Source organism: Artemia franciscana, chromosome 1, assembly GCF_032884065.1.
Source record: "Artemia franciscana chromosome 1, ASM3288406v1, whole genome shotgun sequence".
Classification (NCBI taxonomy): Eukaryota; Metazoa; Arthropoda; class Branchiopoda; order Anostraca; family Artemiidae; genus Artemia; species Artemia franciscana.
Genome location: NC_088863.1, coordinates 38847239 through 38869875, shown reverse-complemented (window position 1 = coordinate 38869875; position 22637 = coordinate 38847239). Strand labels below are relative to the sequence as shown.

The 22637-nt window shown below is 33.8% G+C and overlaps 1 protein-coding gene across 1 annotated transcript in view; it reads right to left on the bottom strand.

Annotated features, from left to right (window-relative positions):
* Positions 1 to 10820, bottom strand: part of LOC136029333 (histone deacetylase 3-like) — a 37691-nt gene extending 26871 nt beyond the window's left edge. Inside the window, exons 1-2 of the mRNA XM_065707618.1 lie at positions 10670 to 10820; positions 5564 to 5789 (exon numbers count right to left, since the gene is read on the bottom strand). Coding sequence (XP_065563690.1) covers positions 5564 to 5789; positions 10670 to 10724 — 281 coding nt within the window. The 5' untranslated portion in view covers positions 10725 to 10820. The remainder of the gene's footprint in view (positions 1 to 5563; positions 5790 to 10669) is intronic.
* Between the last annotated feature and the right edge of the window lie 11817 nt (positions 10821 to 22637).

Sequence of the window (22637 nt, the reverse complement as noted above, 5' to 3'; positions counted from 1 at the left end):
GTCCTAGCACGTCCAGAAGCACCAAACTCGCCAAATCCCGTAACGCCTACCCCCAACTCCCCCAAAGTGAGCGAATCCAGTACGGTTACGTCAATCATGTATCAAGGACATTTGCTTATTCTATCCACCAAGCTTCATCCCGATTCCTCCACTCCAAGTGTTTTCCAAGATTTCCCCCTCCAACTCCCCACAATGTCAAAAGATCTGGTCGGGATTTGAAATAAGAGCTCTGAGACATAAATTCCTTCTAAATATCAAATTTCATTAAGATCTGGTTACCCTTTCGTAAGTTACAAATACTTCATTTTTCCAAATTACCCCCCCCCCCAACTCCACCAAAGAGAGCAGCTCCGGTCCGGTTATGTCAGTCACGTATTTTAGACAGGTTTTAATTCTTCCCATCCAGTTTCATCCTGATCTATCCGCTTTAAGTATTTTCTAAAATTTCCGGTCCCCCCAACTGCCCCCCCCCAATGACGCTGGTTCCGGTTGAGATTTAAAATAAGAGATCTAAGTTACGAGGTCCTTCTAAATATGAAGTTTCGTGAAGACCCGATCACTCCTTCGTAAGTTAAAATACGTCATTTTTTCCAATTTTTCAGAATTAACCCCTCCCCCCCCCCAAAAAAAAGAGCGGATCCGTTCAAATTATGTAAATCACGTATCTAAGACTTCTGCTTATTTTTCCTGCTTAGTTTTTAATTGTTTTAAAAAGTCAAATTGTGGCAAAGAGTCAAACTGTAGTGTAAAGAGCGAGGGATTGCAAAGGGGACAACCCATTTAATATACGGAGTAATTTCTGTTCGTTTAAAGTTTTAATGTCGCTCCTTACGTTCAGTAAAAAAAAACTAGTTTTTTTATTTAATTTCTGAACGTTTTTGAATTAATGTATGTTTGAATTTGGCTCTCCGCACATAAATTATTAAAATGAAATTTGCATATTAATTCTTTTTTTTGGGTAAATGGCTTTCTCTTAGTTTTGATCAGACGATTTTGAGAAATAAGGGGTGGGGAAGGAGGATTAGTTGCCCTCCAATTTTTCGGTTACTTAAAAAGGCAACTAGAACTTTTAATTTTTAACGAAAGTTTTTATTAGTAACAAATATACGTAACTTAAGAATTAACTTACGTACAAAACTTTTATATTCTTATATTTTTATTATGTATACGAGGGGGTTTGTACCCTCGTTAATACCTCGCTCTTTACACTAAATCGTAAGTTTTGTCCCAATTCTTTAAGAATGACCCCTGAATCAGAAAGGCCGTAGAATAAATAATTGAAATTATTAAAAATACTTTAGCATAAAGAGTGAGGTATTTATTTCCTCCTAAATACCTCGCTCTTTATGCTAAAGTATTTTTAGAACCCCTCATATGCGTAATAATCTCTGTTCGTTTTAAGTTTCAGTGCTACTCCTTACTTTCAATTGAAAAAACGTTTTCATGTTTATTTTTTCATTGTTTTTGTATAGTAATACTAGAAAATCCTGCGCCCTTTTCATTGAATTTTTCTTCCCCCATGACATATTCCTCCAAGGAAAGTTCCTCCCACATAGCCCCCTCCCCTCAACCCCACCCCCAAACCAAAATATCCCCCTGAAAATGTCTGTACACTTCCCAATAACCATTACTGTGTGTAAACATTGGTCAAAATTTGTAACTTGCAGCCCCTCCCCCAGGGACTGTGGGGGAGTAAGTCATCTTCAAAGACATAGTTTTTTTGGTTTTCAACTATGCGGAATAAAATGGCTATCTCAAAATTTTGATCCGTTGACTTTGGGAAAAAATGAGCGTGGGAGGGGGCCTAGGTTCCCTCCAATTTTTTGGTCACTTAAAAAGGGCACTAGAACTTTTCATTTCCGTTAGAATGAGCCCTCTTGCAACACTCTAGGACCACTTGGTCGATACGATGACCCCTGGGAAAAAAAAACAAACAAATCAACACCCACCCGTGAAAAAATACGAAATTCCACATTGTTGTAGATTGGGTTCTATTTTTTTTTTTTTTTTTTATAGGGTTCTATATATATAATTTTTTCTATAGAGTTCTCTGATACGCTGAATACGATGGTGTGATTTTCGTTAAGATCCTAAGACCTTTAGGAGGTGTTTTCCCCTATTTTCCAAAATAAGGCAAATTTTCTCAGGCTCGTAACTTTTGATGACAAAGACTGAATTTGATGAAACTTATATTATTTAAAATCAGCATAAAAATCCGATTCTTTTGATGTATCTTTTAGCATCGAAATTCTGTTTTTTAGAGTTTTGTTTACTATTCAGCCGGATTGCTCCTTACTACAGTTTGTTACCATGAACTATTTGATAATCATTGTCTGCATGAATATATGAGTTGGAGGTAATAGTTGCTAGATTGTCTGTGCAAAGTTTCGACTCTAGTTTATAGAAGAGCATTGCAAAGTCTAAAAACCATGTTGTGACAAAGATGGGCCCAGGACTGTTCAAATCCTTCATTCAACTGGAGGTTCCACAGACTTCTTGATGTCTGGTTCTAAACCGGCTTAAGCACTTCGTATAAAACTGAGATGTGTTAGACCCTGTCCTGTGCTAGTTCTGGGACCACAATATTTCTTGAGTCCAAAATAATTTCAATGATTTAAAGAATATGAAAATTGCAACTCTGTTACAAAGTTAAAAAATAACTGTCATATCGACATTTTGACTGACGAATTCAGACGATATTAGGAGTTTCAAAAACTCATCCCAGGGGTAAGAAATTAGAAATTAGGTGATATAAAGTTTAGGAAGGAAGGATGAGGTAAATAGTCAGGGAGTAGGGCGTCAAGGGTTCATTTAAAGCTGAAATTTAGGAAGGGTAACTACCTTCTGGAAAGCTATAACGTTAGTAGACTTCAGGATGTAAATTTGGGAGAAACTTTCCTGAAATAGTTGAATACAAAAATGGAATGTTTAAAATCCAATAATGTAGAGGATGAATGGAATAATTCTAGGAATATAGTTATTGAAGTTGCTGGTGGTGTCTTAGGGGAAAAAAGTTGAAAGTACAGCTAGGAATGTAAGTAAAAATCATTTATATTTAATGGAGAAAAAAAGGGGGGTTGGTACAAGAATTATTTGAGTGATAGATCATTTAAAAAATACGAAGAGTGTAAAGAAAGCAGAGAAAGAATTAAAACATAAATTAAGAAGGTGTGAAGTGGAGGCAAAACTCACAAAATGAATCTTCCTTCACATCGAAGTGTCACAAACTTTTTTGTTCTTTTCTATATCTTTTCCTGCAAGTCTACGATGGTTTAGCACACTCTCAAAATATTCCACCCATCTCTCTTTAACTCTTTCCTTATCACTAATTGTGGCCCTGTTCCTATCTTATTCTTGAAAAAATTGGTTCATCATCTAGAAAAAAAACTAGACTTAGGCCCTTTTGGCAAAATACTTTTACACGAATTTGGACTTGAGCATTTTTGCAAAATTTGTATCTTGGTCAAAATTAAAGATAAGCCCATTTCGAATAAACAAATTGAAAGATCTCTCCAATCTCTTTCAAACCAAATGCTAAACTCGTTTTCGGAAAAAAGTGGACTTGGGCCTTTTTGAAAAACGCCACGAAAATACCCCGTTTGTTTTCATTAGTTGTTTCTAGTTATCTTAAATATTATAGTGATTTTTTTGATGTTTCAAAAAACTAAGGCATATCGTTCAAAATACATATAATTTTCAACAAAATGCAGATAACGCAACACGGTTTAGAGATTTTGAAGTAAGCAAGGGGTAAGGGGGCAGTAGCCAACTCCTGTTGGTAGTAAAGTTTTGTTCGTTTTAAGTTTGACCTGAATAATCAAGTTAATTTTTTCTTATTTGAAGATTTATTTATTTGTCTATGTCAGTATCTGTTATCTTTATGTTTGATGTGATAATTTATTTTCATTTCTGTTCGTTTTAGGTTCATTTATTCTTTTATAGTAATGCCTGGTTGTTATGAATTCCAATTATTATAGGACTTTATTTCTGCTTGTCTTAAGTTTCGATAGCTTTATAGTTCTCTTTGAAAAACTTCATTTCGGATTTTTTTTTTAATTAAGCTTTAAGAAAGGTGATGCATGCCAATGTTTCTAATAAAAGTTGATTGGGTTTGGGATGCTGGAAGGACAAATGAACGAACTCTGGTTCTCCATGAATATTAAAATTCTTTTAAGATTTAAATTAAATTGATATTCATTGATTGCAATACCTGTTGCCAAGGGAACATGCCATAACAAGTATTTCATAGAACTATTGCCTCCAAGTTAAGATACTTCTTGGGTCAAGTCACACAGCTAAGATAAGCCTTAGATCTAAGGAGGAAAACTGAATTTATCCATTTTTTTTAATTTTGTACAAATAAAACGTATTATTAGGTCTCATTTGCCCAGGGAGCATACTCAGTAAGTTTCTACCAGCTTGGCCAAAAAAAGGTACTTTTTTTTAGTAAGATTTATGAGCATTACAGTTAGATTAAAAAAGCGTTCTTTCTTTGAGTGACAAGGTATGACAAAGACCAAGGGTTGCAGGGGGTTCATACCAGTCATGAGGCAAAGAAACTTATTTTTCTCAGGTGTTTCACATGGGTTTGTACTGAGTCATAACTATAAATTATGAACCAGTACAAAAGTATCAATAGACATGGACTGAAACTATCAGTTTAGGAAAGACTAGCTGGTTAACCAAGTCTGGACAAAGTGTCTTTTAGTGGCTGACTGACTTCTGGTCATAGCTACCTATTACAAAAAGGTTTTTGGGCCAAACCTACTTTATTTTTGTTGTTGAATCAATAGTTTTACAATGGTTAGGCATAATCATTTGAACTTCTGAAGATGAACACTGGGCCACACAAAATATCCCTAAAATTGTCCCATAGCTGAACTCCCAGCTGAGTATAGTGAACATCTATAAAAAAAAAATGTTTGTGCAAAATCGTCTTTTTATTGTCTTTCATCAATAGAACTTTAGTCCCAGGAAGAAAGCTGTTGATCCATTTTTAATACATAAGCCAAATATAAACATGATTTTTAAAACAATTTTAATTTCTACTTATATTCTTGACCTTTTAAAAGGATAGAATTAAATCAGTATAGAGGAAAGGGATTAGGGAAGTTTCCTCAAAAAATCACCTATGGACCCTCCTCCTTCCTCTGGAACCTTTTTTAGTATATAATACAAACAGAAAGATGGGATAACTGTTCAATTTTGTGAAATCAACTAGCATATTCAGTGACTTTTATTGAAACCCTTTTTACTCACAAAAAATTAAACAGCAGGGTAAATAACAAGGAAGTAAACCTAAAACAAGCAATAATTTTTACTAATCCTATTAGTAGGCACAGGTATGTAAGAGTCCAGTTCAAAGGAAGAAGGAATCAGAGGGTTTTCCATGGGGTGGGGGATGCAGAGATTATACTTTTACATTATAATTTTCTGTTTTTTTTTAGAACACGATCCTTTGGGCAAATATGATTAGGGAGCCCCTTCCTCTTCCTTTTTGGAGGCATGATAGCAGATGCCAAGATAATTTAAAAAAAAAAATTCGAAAAAAGAATAAAATTACCAATCATCCCCAACATTAAACTGACTAAGACACTTAGTGAATGTTTGAATATTTTGAGGTGAAACTCGTTGAAGAAATTCAATATAGTCATCAGAATGAAATCGACACATATCATGAGCAGATGCTTTATATGGCCTATAGACTTGCATTTTCTTGTAAAGTCCATAGTTTAAGACTAGACTTTGTGTCACTGATAGTCTGTGGGGCTTCATAGGGTGGCCTGGACCTGAAATTGTACACAGATTAAGAAAATAGATAAACAAAGGAATAATCTTCACTAGCAAGAGCAGTATACAAATATCTTCTTTCCTTAATCTAACATTTTATTGAAAGAAATTATAGGCATAGATTATACAAACTGCCAGTAAACTTTAAAAAGTTTGCCAAAAAAATACTGGTAACTTTGGCAAGTTACTAATCAAGTGCAATTACCAACAGATAAACTGAAGAAAATCCTTATTTATATACCTCTTTAAAAAGTTTATAACACAAATTTGTTTAAATATATGAAAAGATTGTAAAAACAATGGCACTTTAAAATAAGCCAGGCTTCCAATATAACAATTGTATCTGTACTTCTAAGTTAACAACTTTACCTATTTATATGGGATTTCTAGGCTTTTGGTTTTCTTTTTTTTTGTCTCTATAAATGAATCAAAGGTTTTTAAGGAATAATTTAGATATCAAGGGATCATCTGTAGTTTTCAAAAAGTTATCAATGATTTTTATTTCTTTTTTTTGGTCAACAATTTAATAACAGGTCATTATTGTTAATGTGGTAGCACTGACACAGTAGAGAGCAATGAGTCTTCCTTTTCCCCATTTGTACAATAAAAAACAGATGATTGTAGATACTTGGAGGAGGGCTCATTCAATTACAACTTGAGGGCTCTTCTTAATCTGTAAAACCAATTGAAAGGCATCATGCAACTATTTCAAATCTTCAAATCTTCATGCCTCTTAGCCTTACCTACAGCCCCAGAAGACATCAAATCAAAATTTCCTGTTAAACAGGATGATCAAAAAGTCTAAGAATTTGCCACTGAGAAAATCTGATAGTTATTCAAAGATCCCCCCTCACCCTTGAAAAACTTAAAGATTATGAACTAAAAATTCATTTTTGGCATTCAAATATCAACGTTTTGTTGAGGTCTAACAACTGATTCTGATGAATTTGAAAATAGCAACATATAGGACCCCCTGCCTTCCCCTACATTCCCCTATCTATGAGTAAAATTTCAGATATTGGATACTTGTTTATCTGATTCTAAGCCAAACGTTTATGTACATAAAATATTTCAGATATTCAGTCAAACTGATAATGTTATTAAGATAAAAGCACAAAATTAAAATTTCTTAATTTTTATATTTACTTTTCCAGAATCATTCCTTTGAACTAAAGAAGCACTAAAAAGTTTTGATCTAGAGTTCTCAAGGAGACAATTCCACATTCTATACAAATATGATATGGCATGATCCCTAAGAAGGTTACTTTTGGTTCACAGAAAAGTATTTTTTTTCTAATGCCAATTAATTGACAAGAATTTGAAAGATTGTATGAAATTATGTAAACTTGAGGGAAACTTTTATTTTCAGTTTCACACTCTTCACATTAAAAAATTTGAAAATTTTTACCTCTAAGCATTTATAAGACACAGACCACTAAAACTAAAAAAAAAAAAAACCGAATTAGCAGTAGTGCTACTCCAAAACACAACAATAAGCACTTTCTTTCTTTTCTTTATGTAATTTACCCAGTAACTTAATTTTGAATAATTAATGACCTTTATAATAAAAAAAGGGATATAATGGCCTTTCATGAAAAAAAAAGTAATTTTTGTTGTTGGTCAAGATGAATGAGGTTTTTGGCTATGGTGATACCAACAATGTAGGCCTAGTTTTCATTTCAATATGGCACCACTTTGTGGGCTTTAGGCTATTTATCAAAATTGACATAAGTATGTTTTATATATTTGGTTACTATGGGGTAGGGGTTTGTTCTTTACTAGGTTCCCCTAAGAAAACAACCATGATGACTTTGACAACAACAATCAGATAAGCCTCAGAACACTTTAGGCCAATAGTCTACTAGCAAACTCAGCCTTGCTTGGAAATGGTAATAATTTAAATTAACATGGACAAACTGGCTATAGTTTAAAATACCATGCATTTGTAAGCAACACAATCACAAAATATGCGGAATTGATTATGTAAATAATTTTGACTCAAGGAAACTGGGATGATTAAGATAGGCAATAAAGTAAAAAAGTGAAAAAAGGAATTTAAGAACAGTAATAAGTTTTACCAACAAAAAAATTTAAATTTGTGAAATGCATAAACTTTTATCCACTTAAACTAGGAATGACCAAGATGAATATTATTGGAAATTAGTAAAAAGAGGAAGTTAAAAACTGTAATGACTGTTGTCAACAAACCAATTTAAATTTGTAAAGTGTATAAACTTCAATATGATCAAACTGGGGATAACTAAACTGAAAAAAAAAGGATAAGAGGACGTATTAGTGAGAAGAGGAGGTTAAGAACTATGATAAACTTTTAATCAAGTTTGTGAGTTGAATAAACATTTGATCCAATCAAAATGGAAATGACCAAGCCAAAAACTAAAGAGAACAATTTCATGATAAGTAGATCAGAATTGGAGCAACCAATAAGCCAATCATTTGTTTCCAAATAAGTGAATTTTCAGTGGGCATACAAGGACATGTAAGGGTCAGTGGTGAGTTATGAAATACTGAACAATTTTACATTTGTAATATGTAATTAAATGTAATGTAGTTACATTTGTAATTTGTATGTATATATATATATATATATATATATATATATATATATATATATATATATATATATATATATATATATATATATATATATATATATATATATATATATATATATATGTAATATGTAACACAGCCAAAACAGAGCAATTGCAAGTTTAACATTAATTTTCTTTCACTATTCTGTAATTGTTTTTTAGATGTCTTAAAATATAAGGGATTTCAATTTGATGGGGAGAATTATAGAATTATAAAAGAGTTATATTTCACATGATAATTATAAAACCGAAACATGGTTTCTATGCACCTATGGTGAGTTTTGAGTATAGGCCCTTAGAAATGTGATGATCTTGGCAAAACCCTAGTTTGGGGGTTTTTGAGGTTTTTTTTTAAATATGTTGACCTAGGGCAGGTAAAGCTTCCAGAAATGAACTCAGAGCCTAAGATATCCCCTTGAAAACTGTTTTTGAATTCCTTCTGTAGCCTATTCTACAACTTATAAACTTAAATAAAGACAAGTCTATTTCCAAAATTTTAGTTTAAGTCAGATTTTCTTTGACTCAAGGTTTTGGACACAATGGATTAAGATTAAATGCATATTAATTAATATATTACAGATCAATTGGATTGATCCCTTTACCTGGAATACTTGTCATCAAAAATTTGCTGAGTTTTATCTCATATTGCAGGAAAAGCTGGTTACTCTCTTTGCTTGAGAATTTTTTTCTAAACATGTATAAAAATAAACTTACTCCTCAGAAAATGTCCTAAAATATATTCTAATGCCCCTTCCAACCACTGTTAGTCTGGTGTCAGCCCCCCCTGGAAAATTTTTTCTTGGGACCAGTGAAAGGAAGCAATTAGTAGCCTATATTTAGAGTGCAGAAAGATGTAGGCCTATGCAATAGTATGTTCTCTTTCTAATAGACTAATAATCTCTTTCTAACAAACATGACAGTAATTGATTTAGTTAGTTTATAGTGGTTGGCTTAGCTGGAAATAGCTGGTGTTACTCAGCAAAACATGACAATTCATAGCAATTGTTTAGTTTCATCACAAGCTGTCTAAACTGGAAACTATACTGCAAAGTAGCATAGTTTTCATACTATAGCACTTAATGCTGATTCTAGAAGTGTATCCATTTCTGGTTGACCCTCCTCCTCAATGGGCAAACTAAAAATGTGTAAAGTGGACAGGGTTTTGAAGCTGAGGGAAAAGTTGGGGTTGTATAATATGAATGAAATTATATTCTTAATGCTGATTCCAGTTATCACTGATAATTCATGTATGGTAGTAAGTCAAATGATAATTAAAAACCTCAGGAATCCATTAATGTTCACATCCATAATGGCTCACTTTCACTTTCGAGTTTAAACTAGCCAGCTATTTGTGGAAAAAAGAAACATCCAATTTTGCTTACAGGTAACATTACCTATAGAGCAAAGCATATTAGTCCATAAATCCTGCAGGCAGTAGGGCAAGGTCTGTATTCTATATTTATTAAATACATATAGAAAACAGACCTTGCCTTCAATATGCTTTGCTCTATAGGTAATGTTACCAGTAAACAAGCCCACTTTACACATTTTTAGTTTGCCCCATGGAGGAGGAGGGTCAACCAGAAATGGATGCACTTCTAGAATTAGCATTTCTAAGTGCTGTAGTAGGCTATGGAAACTTTATATAGCTTGTGATAAAACTAAACATTTATCCAATTCATGAGTAAATTTTTAAACATTTGATTTTTTTGGGGGGAGAGGCAAAACAACTGAAAATGTGCCCTGGTCCTTGAATCTGAGCTAAACCTTTAAATTTCAGTAAATATTGACTAACTCACATAAATGGTTTACAAATAAAGTGAATGTACTACTTAATGCCTTCTTATATTCTCTATTTGTATATAATAGGATACCCTAATCTTTTTTTGCAGAATTCAATTTTAAGCCCTTCACAGAGCCTCAAAGATGATGCCTTTTTCTCTTGTTTTAGATACAACTTATATGCCTATATTAATGTCTCTTGTTACAACCATTTTACCCACAAATTGAATCAACAGTGAAAAATTTGAGAATCAATTGAAACACAGGAAATATTTGATATGGGCTGCATATTTGGGTAATTTTAGGCTTAGGTTAAGATTCCACTTGCACCAGAAACAATTATTATGCTTGAAAAGAGCCTAAAAAACCATCATGTGGTATGTTCAATTTATTTGCACATCATTTGCGTGAATTATTCAAAATTTAACCAAATTTCTTGAGTTAGGCCTGGTCTAGCATAGGCTATATCACACCCTAAGATGTACCATAGTGAAAACTCCCCACATCTGGATGGTAAAAGTATGAAACTCTTTTTGACATTTTCCGGTTCCTATAAGCTTAGATTCTTCCGAAGATTATCCTTGCATTTTATTCATTTCATAGTTTCATTGAATTCTTCTTAAGGATGAGGACGGCTTTCAGGCTGCATTGCCAGGTATTATAGTCGAATTTCATTTTTCAGCCTAAGAGTGTCATTCGGTGCCACTTATAAACTTGGAAATTTTCACAATATATATCATCCTAAAAATGCTATGAATCATAAAATTACGCAAGCCGTTTTAACGGCAAGTGTATCCTGCCAAACACTAACATCTGGTGTAATTTTAAGCGCTAGTAGGGGCTGCTAACATCTTGCTTAGCCGTGACTACAACTACAATATATGATGCACTTACAATAAGCTGAAAAACTGTGCGGTTTTCCATTTAGATTGGCACATGCATGATGTTATGCATGAATTAGTGATGGCAAAATGTTTTATAATTTGGAAAAGGTAGTATTTTCAGTCAAGCCAAAACAAAAACTCTACAATTTTCTATTTTTAGTCAAATCCAAATGGAAAATCACATCGTTTTCTGCATTGTGTAGTCGTGTCCTTGAAAAAAAATTCTTGTAAATATGGGTCTAATTAAAGGTGACTTTAAACGATGCACAAAGCTGTGTATTTTCGAAAATTTGCATGGCTCAGTGCATAAATTCATTTTAGAAAAAAGTCTTGCAGTACAGATAACTCAGTTTTTTTTTGCAGGATTACCAATTTGGTGATAGCTCTGATTCTTTAAGTTACAGATGATTGAATTAAAGTTTGGAAGATGTCTATTTCAAATGATGATATGGCTTAAATACTTTCCAGATTGAAGTTATATATCTCCTCATTTGCTAAAACCCAAAAGTTTTGCAGCTTCTTATAGATTCAACTACGAAAATCGGAATGACTGTGAAATTAGTCAATAGATTAGAGCCACTTTGTTGCCTTTAGAAATTTTGTACGATATCAAATATCAGATCAACACAACTTTTACTTTGCATGAGAGACAAACATTTGAGAACAAATCACTAACGTTAACACAATATATATTTCACTTTTGAGATAATGATATATATTTACAAAAAAATATAAAGTCAATGACTTTATCGAGGATTATTTTTTGATGAACTTATAGAGCAGGATGACATTATTCAGAGAGGACTATGGAAATGTTAGAAAAAAATATTAATAATAATCAGACTTACTTCAGATTGGAAATTAGGTTTAATTTATATGCTAATCGTCAAAGTCAGAAACATTGATTAATATCGTCAATGAATTTTCAAACTTCATCATTATCTACTTCTACCTGCGATGAAAACCTTTGAAAAACGGTAGTAATTGCTTAATTTTGTGCCGTTTCAAGAATATTTTTGTTCCTCTGAGGGAGTTGCCCAATCTTTTAGATTTTCTGCACCCTTCGTCTTCACTTTCTTAACATGCATAAAAGAGTTAAATTTTAGAATTAAAGGCCTATTTCTGATTCATGCTTTTTTTATAAAAGTAGAAATTGACTTTCTGTAGCTGCAATGGAATGCGGAAGTGCAAAAAAATTTAACAGATAAAATCACAGATCACCAAACTTTCCTTACTCTCGCAGATTTTCAAGACTAGTCAATGATTTCCAGTAAGCTGTAGGAGATAACCCAGTATGAATAGTTTTATGTATCTCTACCTTATTCTCACAGAAAAGTCTTCCGATAGAACCACTGGAACCCAATGGAACTATTGGGTTTCCAAGAAGAACCCCATGGTTCCCAATGAATCTCAGATTCTGATTTCCCAAGAAGATATGAAAAACACCGTGACAAGCTAGCGATAACTTCAAACCTACTTTCAAGTGTAACTTCCGGGTCAAAGAAGGCAAGGGTTTTAAAGTTCGATTGTCGTGGTCGATTCTCCTTCAAATTTATAACACGAGCTCGACACTAAAAGCAGACAATTCAAACGGAACTGCTTCTGATGGCTCTTCGAAACCTTGGAAACTTTAAAAGATTGGCCCGCACTAAATTTTATTTAAGTCCTTTAAACTGTTTGGGATCACAAAAAATTTCAAGGGTCATACTTATTGAGAATTTCAGGTTTCACAAAATAAATCATTAGTGACTTCAAAGTAACTCCTGTGCTAGTATGCCGCACAGAGATCCTTGTATCACTGGACGAAACTCTAACTTAAGCGTGTTTACCTTTTTTAGGATGAATGATAGGAAATACAAATGCGCCTTGGATGTCAGCTCATTCACAAAGGCAAAAGAAGTTCTTGCCTTTTTCTTGGATAGACATTCTTCTGCTCCATCTCCTATACCTTCACTAGCAAAGAAAAGCACTGATACCAGCCAATGATCAAGTACCCTTGTGATTGCTAGCACCATGGATAGCCAACTGGTATTTGCCATTGCAAGGATCCTAGTGCATTTCCTTGAGCAAACTATTGTGTTTCCTGCAGAAAAGGAATCCTTTTAGGACTGTTTGTACATAATTTATCAAATCGTTCAGAAAGATATATACACCTTATGGAAGAAGCTTTGTCACATGACTAGTGGAAAGTCATAGGGTGGCTAAGGCACCCCAGGATAAACAGCTCAGTTTAAACATATATTCGATCTTCTCCTTCTCCATGGATAAAGACCGCCACAAGGCCTTCTGGAACGCTTGAATTGACTGAAGCGTTATCATAACCAATTTCTATCATATTTTTTAGCGGAATACCTAGTTGAGCCAAGTAGCTTATAATTGAAACCTTATGACCAGAATTAGAAGCATCCTTGACCTCTAAAATCCCCCAAAAATTTCTTCACAATTAGTGTTTCTAGATAATTGTATTTGACGATAACAACAAGTGATTTAACTTCCGATCGATCTGCTGTTTCATCAACAATAAGTGAAAAAAGATTCTTGCTTGTTAGAAGCAGGTATTTTCTTCAGGAAAGGTACCAAAATATTTTTAACTATGCCAATAAGTTTACTTATTCCTAATTAAACTTTCTTCCTAATTAATGAGTCGCGGGCACCTGTTTGCCAAACTGTTATAAATGTAGGCTTTCTGGAAAGTGGTCTCTTCAGCTAGAAACCACTATGAAAGACTAATTTTAGCTCCGACTATAGGATCTTTTTGGTTAACATGTGATGTCATTGATTGAGGGAACTAAGTTGCTAATTGAGGGAAGTATAATAGACGTGCACTGGATAGGCTATACGCTAAATTCTGTGATCATTCTGTCCTTTATCTTTCCGATCTTTATCCCCTTCTAAAGAAAAATGATGTTAATCAGATTCTGACTTTTTATTTCAGATATTGTAAATTTTTACTTTGCTATACCCTTGGTATAGCAATGGTAAGATAATTCGTAAGTTTGATGTCCCTGATATAAGTGTAAAGTTGGCTTTCCTGCATGGAAGGTTGTCAGATTCAGATTTTTATCATTTATCGCCTCATCATCCTGTAGAACCAATAACATCATTCGCTTGCTCTTCAGAATCAGAACTTTCGGAAGCCCTGAAATTGGTTTCATAATTGTAGTGAAACATAAATCCTGTTTCAAAGGTGTTTTTTTCAAACAAAATTAATGACTAATTACCAAAAATGTTTTCCAAAGGTGAGCAAGAAGGTATCTTCCTCAGATACACCAAACATTAATGAAAAAATAGAAGGACTAATCCATTTGAAACTAAAACTTTTTCACCTTGGAAAGAAAGCTGATGCCTTAACCCTCCGTAAACAAATGAAGAAAGAAATACGTCAGGCTGCTTCTCGTTATGGTAAGAAGAAATTAAATTGCTTAAAACAGAGCAAACCTCAGCAATGGTTTAAAAAAGTGAAAGAAAAAGAGGGTCACTTGTGCAATAACCTCGATTTTCTTCTGGATGAACCGCCTTAACAGACAGCCAATGAGCTTAATAAAGCTATATATGAACATTTTGCAAACGTTCTACCCTCTCTTGGAAAACCATCTAATCCCTGAAACTCCCAAAGACAAAATCCTGGAAATTTTAGCAAAGCAAATAATAGAAAAATACACAAAGTGAAAAAAACTATTGTTTGTCCCATTGATATCCCGATTGACCTAATAAAAGCATTCACTGATAAACTATCAACACTCCTTGTTAGTATTTATAATGATATTAGCTCTTCCGGATATTGCCCGTCGTGGTGGAAGCCGGGTTATATTACTCCAATCTAAAAGAAAGGAGGCCTGAATGATTTCACCAGATTTAGACCGATCACCTACCTTAGACCTCAGTTTTCTAAGAAATATAGGAGATTTTTTTTAGCTATTTGGATGAAGGCAGAGATTCTTGAACTCATTGATTTACAACAGTTTGGAAACTTGAAGGAGACATCTGCTTCGAACTACCTTGTTAGTCTTCTTGACACCATTCTTAATAACCTTGAAACCCTGATACACGGTTGAATCTTTTATTAATTGATATCTAGAAAACGTTCGACCTAATTGAGTACAATATCCTTGTAAATAAACTGCTGACTGAGCTTCAAGTGAGTCGCTTTTTAGTTAAAATTGTTACCTCGTTTTTAACGGATCGTTCTCAAGTGTTTAATTTTAAAAATGTTTGTTTCGATCCTCCTCCTATCTTTTGTTGGGTCCCCCAAGGAACACTGATGTGTCCTATTTTATTCCTTATAATGGTCAATAGCCTTATGACTGACCACACAGAGCGATGGAACTATGCGGACGACCTGTCTGCGCTTGAGGTTTGTCGACGAAATATTAAAAGCTCAATTATGACTTTACGTGACGATGTCACACAGGAGGCTTCTTTCAAAAGATGAAAGTTAACGCTAATAAATCGTCAGATATGACAGTTAATCTTTTAAAATTACCCCTTCTTTCACAAACCCCATTCCTCCCAAAATCTCTGTCACATGCATTAAACTACTTGGGGTGACAATTTCTGCTGACTCGAAGTGGGATGCCCATGTTCAAAATATCCTAAAACAAGCTTCCCCTTCGGTTTCCCTTCTAAAACTTTTGTTAAAATTATCTTGTCCCCCAAAGGATCTTCTCAAACTTTATTGTTCTTTTATTCGGCCGGTACTGAAGTTTGCTTGTCCAGTGCGGCATTTCGGTCTTTCTTCACAACATATTTATAAGATTGATAATGTCCAAAAACGATCGCTCAGAATCATATTTGGCGAAGGGAAGGTTCCTTACCATTGTCTACTTGGTAAGCTCAAGTTCACCACGTTGGCTAAGAGATGGAACCTCCTATGCCTTTGTTTCGGTATCAAGACCCTGTCTATTCCTCGATTACGTTCCATTATCCATGAACCCTACCTTCCCGCCCACAACAGATCGTCCCGTATAAAATTCCGATAAATTCCTAAACTGACTCCCCTCCCCGCTAAACATGAAAGATATCTGAAGAGTTTTGTTCCGGGTTTTTCTGTGTTATATAATAGCCAGGAGAGTTAGTTATAAATTTTAGTTTTATCTATTTATTTTTTCTTGTTGACTTTTTAACTAAGTTTAAACTCAAATTATTTTTATGTATTTTCATTAATTTTATTGTTATCTATTTATTTTTTATTTTTTAATAAGCGTTGACTCTTTTTTTATATGTATTTTGTACAATGAATTATGTTTGACGTGAAAGTCAAGTTCTTTCGATGATATATCTATATATATAAAAATAAGTTGTCTGTGTGTGGATCTGTGGATCTGTGGATCAGGTGACGTCACCTGAAAAAACTGGATCAGGTGACGTCAAAACTGAAAAACTAAAAAAAGGCAAAAACTACAAAAAAACTAAAAACTAATAAAAAAAATAAAAAAGCTAAAAAACTAAAAAAACCAAAAAAAAAGGCAAAAACTACAAAAAAAAACTAAAAACTAATAAAAAAGCTAAAAAACTAAAAAAACTAAAAAAAGGCAAAAACTACAAAAAAAAACTAAAAACTAATAAAAAAAATAAAAAAGCTAAAAAACTAAAAAAACTAAAAAAAGGTAAAAAACTAAAAAAACTAAAAACTAAAAAAAACTAAAAAAAGGAAAAAACTGAAAAATAAGCTAAAATAAAGGTAAAAACCAATAAAAAACTAAAAAAAAAACTGAAAAAACTAAAAAAAGGCAAAAACTACAAAAAAAAACTAAAAACTAATAAAAAAAGTAAAAAAGCTAAAAAACTAAAAAAAATAAAAAAACTAAAAAAAAGGTAAAAAACTAAAAAAAAATAAAAAATAAAAAAAAACTAAAAAAAAGGAAAAAACTGAAAAATAAGCTAAAATAAAGGTAAAAACCAATAAAAAACTAAAAAGAAAAAAAGGAAAAAACTAAAAAAAATTTTCATCTAAAAAACTAAATAAAACTAAAAAAGGTAAAAACTAAAAGAACTAAAAAAAAAAAAAAATAAATGACGACACTCAAAGAGAAAGCGACCAGGACAAAAGGAATGTTCGATTAGCAATCAACAAAGCACCGGGACACAGGGAGTATAAATGACGACCAGGACATAAGTAAAAAAAAACTAACAAAACTAAAAAGAAGGTAAAAACTACAAAAGAACTAAAAAGAAAAAAACTAAAAAAAGGCAAAAACTACAAAAAAAACTAAAAACTAATAAATAAGCTAAAAAACTAAAAAAACTAAAAAAAGGCAAAAACTACAAAAAAACTAAAAACTAATAAAAAAAATAAAAAAGCTAAAAAACTAAAAAAACTAAAAAAAGGTAAAAAACTAAAAAAACCAAAAACTAAAAAAACTAAAAAAAAGGAAAAAACTGAAAAATAAGCTAAAATAAAGGTAAAAACCAATAAAAAACTAAAAAAAAACTGAAAAAACTAAAAAAAGGCAAAAACTACAAAAAAAACTAAAAACTGATAAAAAAAGTAAAAAAGCTAAAAAAAGGTAAAAAACTAAAAAAAATAAAAAATAAAAAAAACTAAAAAAAGGAAAAAACTGAAAAATAAGCTAAAATAAAGGTAAAAACCAATAAAAAACTAAAAAGAAAAAAAGGAAAAAACTAAAAAAAATTTTCATCTAAAAAACTAAAAAAAACTAAAAAAGGTAAAAACTAAAAGAACTAAAAAAGAAAAAAAATAAATGACGACACTCAAAGAGAAAGCGACCAGGACAAAAGGAATGTTCGATTAGCAATCAACAAAGCACCGGGACACAGGGAGTATAAACGACGACCAGGACATAAGTAAAAAAAAAAAACTAACAAAACTAAAAAGAAGGTAAAAACTACAAAAAAACTAAAAAGAAAAAAAAACTAAAAACTAATAAAAAAACTAAAAAATCTAAAAATCTAAATAAACTAAAAAAGAAAAAAAAAGGAAAAAAATAAAGGAGAAAAACAAAACTAAAAAACGACACCGGGATACAAATGACGACCGGGACACAGGGAATATAAATGACGACCGGGACACAGGGACACAACTACAACGGGGACACCGGGGGAAACAGGGGGATATAAATGACGACCGGGACACCGGAACAGGGAATGGTCGATTAGCAATCACCATCAACAAAGCTCAAGGGCAATCATTAGAATCATGAGGTATAGATCTGAATACAGATTGTTTTCCCATGGACCATTATATGTTGCATGTTCAAGAGTCGGTAAACCTGACAATCTATTTATATGCAAAGACAATGGGACAGCAAATAATGTTGTATATTCGCAAGTTTTACGTAGTTAAAACCATATATATATATATATATATATATATATATATATATATATATATATATATATATATATATATATATATATATATACATATATATATATATATATATATATATATATATATATATATATTTCTATCTATATTCACAGGTGGGACATAGGGACACAACTACAATGACGCGTAACTATTATGGCGCGTAACGACTTACGCGCGCGGGGGGGCTTGGGGGGGGGCGCGAAGCGCCCCACCAACTAGGTGTTGGGGTGGCGCGAAGCGCCACCCCAACAGCTAGTATATATATATATATATATTTATATATATATATATATATATATATATATATATATACATATATATATATATTTATATATATATATATATTCATACATATTTACTAGTGCTTGTTCGACGCAGAATTCAAATTCGGCAACCATGCTGTGATAGAAATTTTTTAAATAGAATTCCACTCTATTCATTTCTTCAAATCCTTGATGATCTTTTGGAGACAATATAGTATTGATCCAGTCTTTGACCTATATAGATCTAAACTAGTTTTATTGTTTGGCCAGTTTTCAACTTTTTGGATAATTAGTTCATTGCGCAACGATTGCCTTTGGATATAGTTGGATTGATCTGGTTTTTGTTGGCCACTAAAGACAAAATTTTTGAGAAAAGCTCGAAGGCCGGTACGAGGGTAAATACGAAAGGCATATCGAAGGTAAGATTTTGGCATAATATTTAATACCCTAAGATGAGCGATGAAGGTATAAAACAACTGATAAAGGAGATGCAAAGTCTAAGAGCCTCAGTAAATAAAATAGAGGTTTTGGCGGAGGGAATTGAAGGCCTAAAGACGATTTTTTCGGAATTTTCTTGCAAGGTAGAGGAAACCAACAGAGCAATTAAATCGGAGATAGCGGGACTGGCATTAAGCTGCTCGACTGTTAATAAAGATTTGCGGAAAACCCAGTCCAAGATAGATTTTCTTGAAAAAGAATTGAAGAACATGAATTTGATTATATACAATTTTGACCCTAAACATCGAGGACCCAGTCTAGCGTCAGATATTTTGTCATGCTTAAATGAAATTGTCCCGAATTTGGATCTAGAGAGGCGAGACATAAAGGATATTTTCCGCCTTCGCTCTAAAAATAATGGCGTGCCCCCGGTTGTCATTAAATTTATTAGCAAGCCTCTGAGAGATTTGGTGTTGAGATCCTCTGGGCTATTTAGCCGTCATAAGTTGTATATATCCCCTGACTACACGGAAAGAGAGCGTATGGCTCGAGATAAGTTAAAACCACTGCTAGCGGAGGCTAGGTCAAAAAATATGCCTGCTAAATTAAGGGGGGTAAGGCTAATTTTACAGGACAAGATTTTGACGTATGATTTTGAGAATGAGAAAATAATTGAAGTAAGTGGTCCGAGTGTTAGAGATATGGTCCCGATAGCTTTGGGAAGGCTTCAAGGTCAGAGCCGTCAGTCCCTTGACCATGAGACTCCAACGCGTAGCAGGGCAGAATCTACAGGTAGCTTGCAAGGATATTTTTCAGCCAATGAAAATGAATTGGACGATCCAAACACGGATATTCGAACCACAACGACATTTATTACACCGAAAAATACGGTTGCTTTGAAGATGCCCGGGAGGCCTGAACCACGGGCCAAACGCGACCATGCTAGGATAATAAGTCCAAGTGACGATCAAAATCAACCTATCAGAAAGTCACGATTAGTGGGAGTGCTCAACCAGGAAGCACCAATGGATGGCAGTGGTCTGGAGGTGAGGGCAAGTGATGGTGAAAGCGTGTCAAGAGAACAGCCGAGTCAAGGGTCTATAGTAACTGCTGGTGATGAATAGGAAACGGGGGGCCATAGTGAAAATTCTAGTGAAAGGGTAGTACGCATGGTGCATTGGAATATTCAAGGGTTTTCAGCGACAAAACTAAGTAATCTGTTGAAGGAAGCGTGTATTGATAATGAAAAGAAAGATATAGTTGGACTAGTAGAGACATGGAGTGATGGGAAAAACCCATTAAGTGTTGAAGGGTACAATGTTTTTGAAAGAGTGAGAAATAAATCGAGTAATGGTCGACATTATGGGGGGATAGCGATATTGATCCGGGATGATATATTTGATAGCATCCATAGGCTATTGAGTGCGTCAGAAAATATTGTGTGGTTACAAATGTCCATGTGGGATAAGAGGTATGTTATAGGCTGTGTATATATACCCCCTGAAAATAGTTCTTATATGAATGAGTATACATGGGACATATTAATTGAGGAGTATGTTAATTATGTTGAGCTGTTTAGTGACCATTTTTTTGTATTACTAGGTGATTTCAACGCCTACACGGGTACGAGTACGGAGGTTGAAGACATACAGGTGGATCTTGGCAACCCTTGCTTATCAGGTATGGAGAGTATGGTTGAATGGTATGGAAGAAACGGATGTCCGAAAGGTAGGACAAGCAAAGATGAAACTAGGAGGAAAAATAGGTGGGGCCATAAGTTGATAAATTTTTGTAGTGAGGGTCGGTTGATAATTTTGAATGGAAGGGTGGGTAAAGATCATGAAAGGGGAGATTTTACGTGCTTTGGTTCGGGGAAGCCTAGCGTGATTGATTATATTATGGTTGATAGGAGGTTATGGGAAAATTGTTTGGATTTTTATGTTATGGATGTTGTAGGATCAGACCACCAGCCAATAGAGGTAGTCATGAAGGCAGGACAGGCGAAGAAATGGATGTATGAGATAGAGGGTGAGAGATATAGTTGGAGGAATAAGGGGAAGAGGGAAGATAAGGGTAGGAAGGTAATGAAGCAGCAGATTAGGGTAGATTGTATGGAGGAAAACCGTTTGAAAAATTTGTTGGAAAGTGAACAGATGCAGAAAAGGGCGGAGGAATGCATATATATACTGGGAGAAGGGAAGTTAGAAGAAGCCGTGCAAGAAATATCAGAGGAAGTATACCAGAAATGCAGTGGGATATCAAATAACAAGGAGAGGGTGAGAAATACAAACGAATTCTTTGATGAGGATTGTCGGAGGCTGAAAGTAAACCTTATTCAACTTCTCAGGAAAGTGAAAGGAGCACTAAATGACCAGGAAATGAATAAACACTTATCGGAGTACCGAACAGAGAGAAAAATCTACAAGAGGTTATTAAAAATGAGAAAAAAACAAGTAGAAGAGATTAGGGCTATAAAGATCAGCGAGGAATACTTGTCAAAAGACCCAAAACAGTTTTGGAGTGAAGTAAGGCGGGAATTCAAGGCCAACGACAAACTCATACCTCCAGCTGAGTCGTGGAAAACATACCTGGAGCAGGACACTAGCAAAAGGGAGCAATATGAAGACGGTATAGGGAGTTTAGTAGAGGAGCTACGAGAGCAGAATGGTTTCCCCTTAAGACAAGAGGATTATAGTCTATTAGAACCGATTAAGGTAGAGGAAGTTTGTGCAAGCCTAAAAGGAATGAAGGGATCTTCGGCGCCGGGGGTGGATGGAATACCAGCAAAGATTTGGAAAACGGGGAAAACAGTTCTAGTACCAGTTTTAGCAGCAGTTTTCAGTTTTGTGACTGAAAATAGGAAATGGCCTGACCAGTGGAATGTGTCAGTAGGAATACCAATTTTCAAAAAAGGTAACAGACAGGATCATAGTAATTATAGAATAATTAGTTTAGGAAATGTGATGAGTAAGATTTTCTGCAAGGTTATAGACTCAAGATTAGGGAAGTGGTTGGAGGTAAAGGAACTGCTATCCCCTTTTCAGGTAGGGTTTAGAAAAAATCATAGTGCAGTAGATCATATTTTTACTTTGAGAATTATGGTAGAGAAGTATAGGAAAGGAAAAGGGGGGAGGTTATATGCAGCGTTTTTAGACCTGAAAGGAGCATATGATAATGTCGATAGGAACCTGTTAATGTTAAACCTGTTATCTTTAGGACTACCTCACTATTTCGTATTGTTGCTGTGCGAAATGTATAAATACGTGAAGTTAGTAGTGAAAGTCGCGGGAAAGTGCTCAACTCCGGTGCAATCTTTATTGGGACTAAAGCAGGGATGTGTGCTGTCACCAAAATTGTTTAGCCTCTATTTAAATGATGCCAATGAATTTTTCGCTAAGAATAATGCACCAATGTTATCGATAGATTTGCTTAAACTGTGCTTACTACTATTTGCTGACGACATCGTATTACTGGCTGAAACAAAGGAGAAACTGCAACAATTATTAGAGATTACGGAGGTTTATTTGGAAGAGAAGAA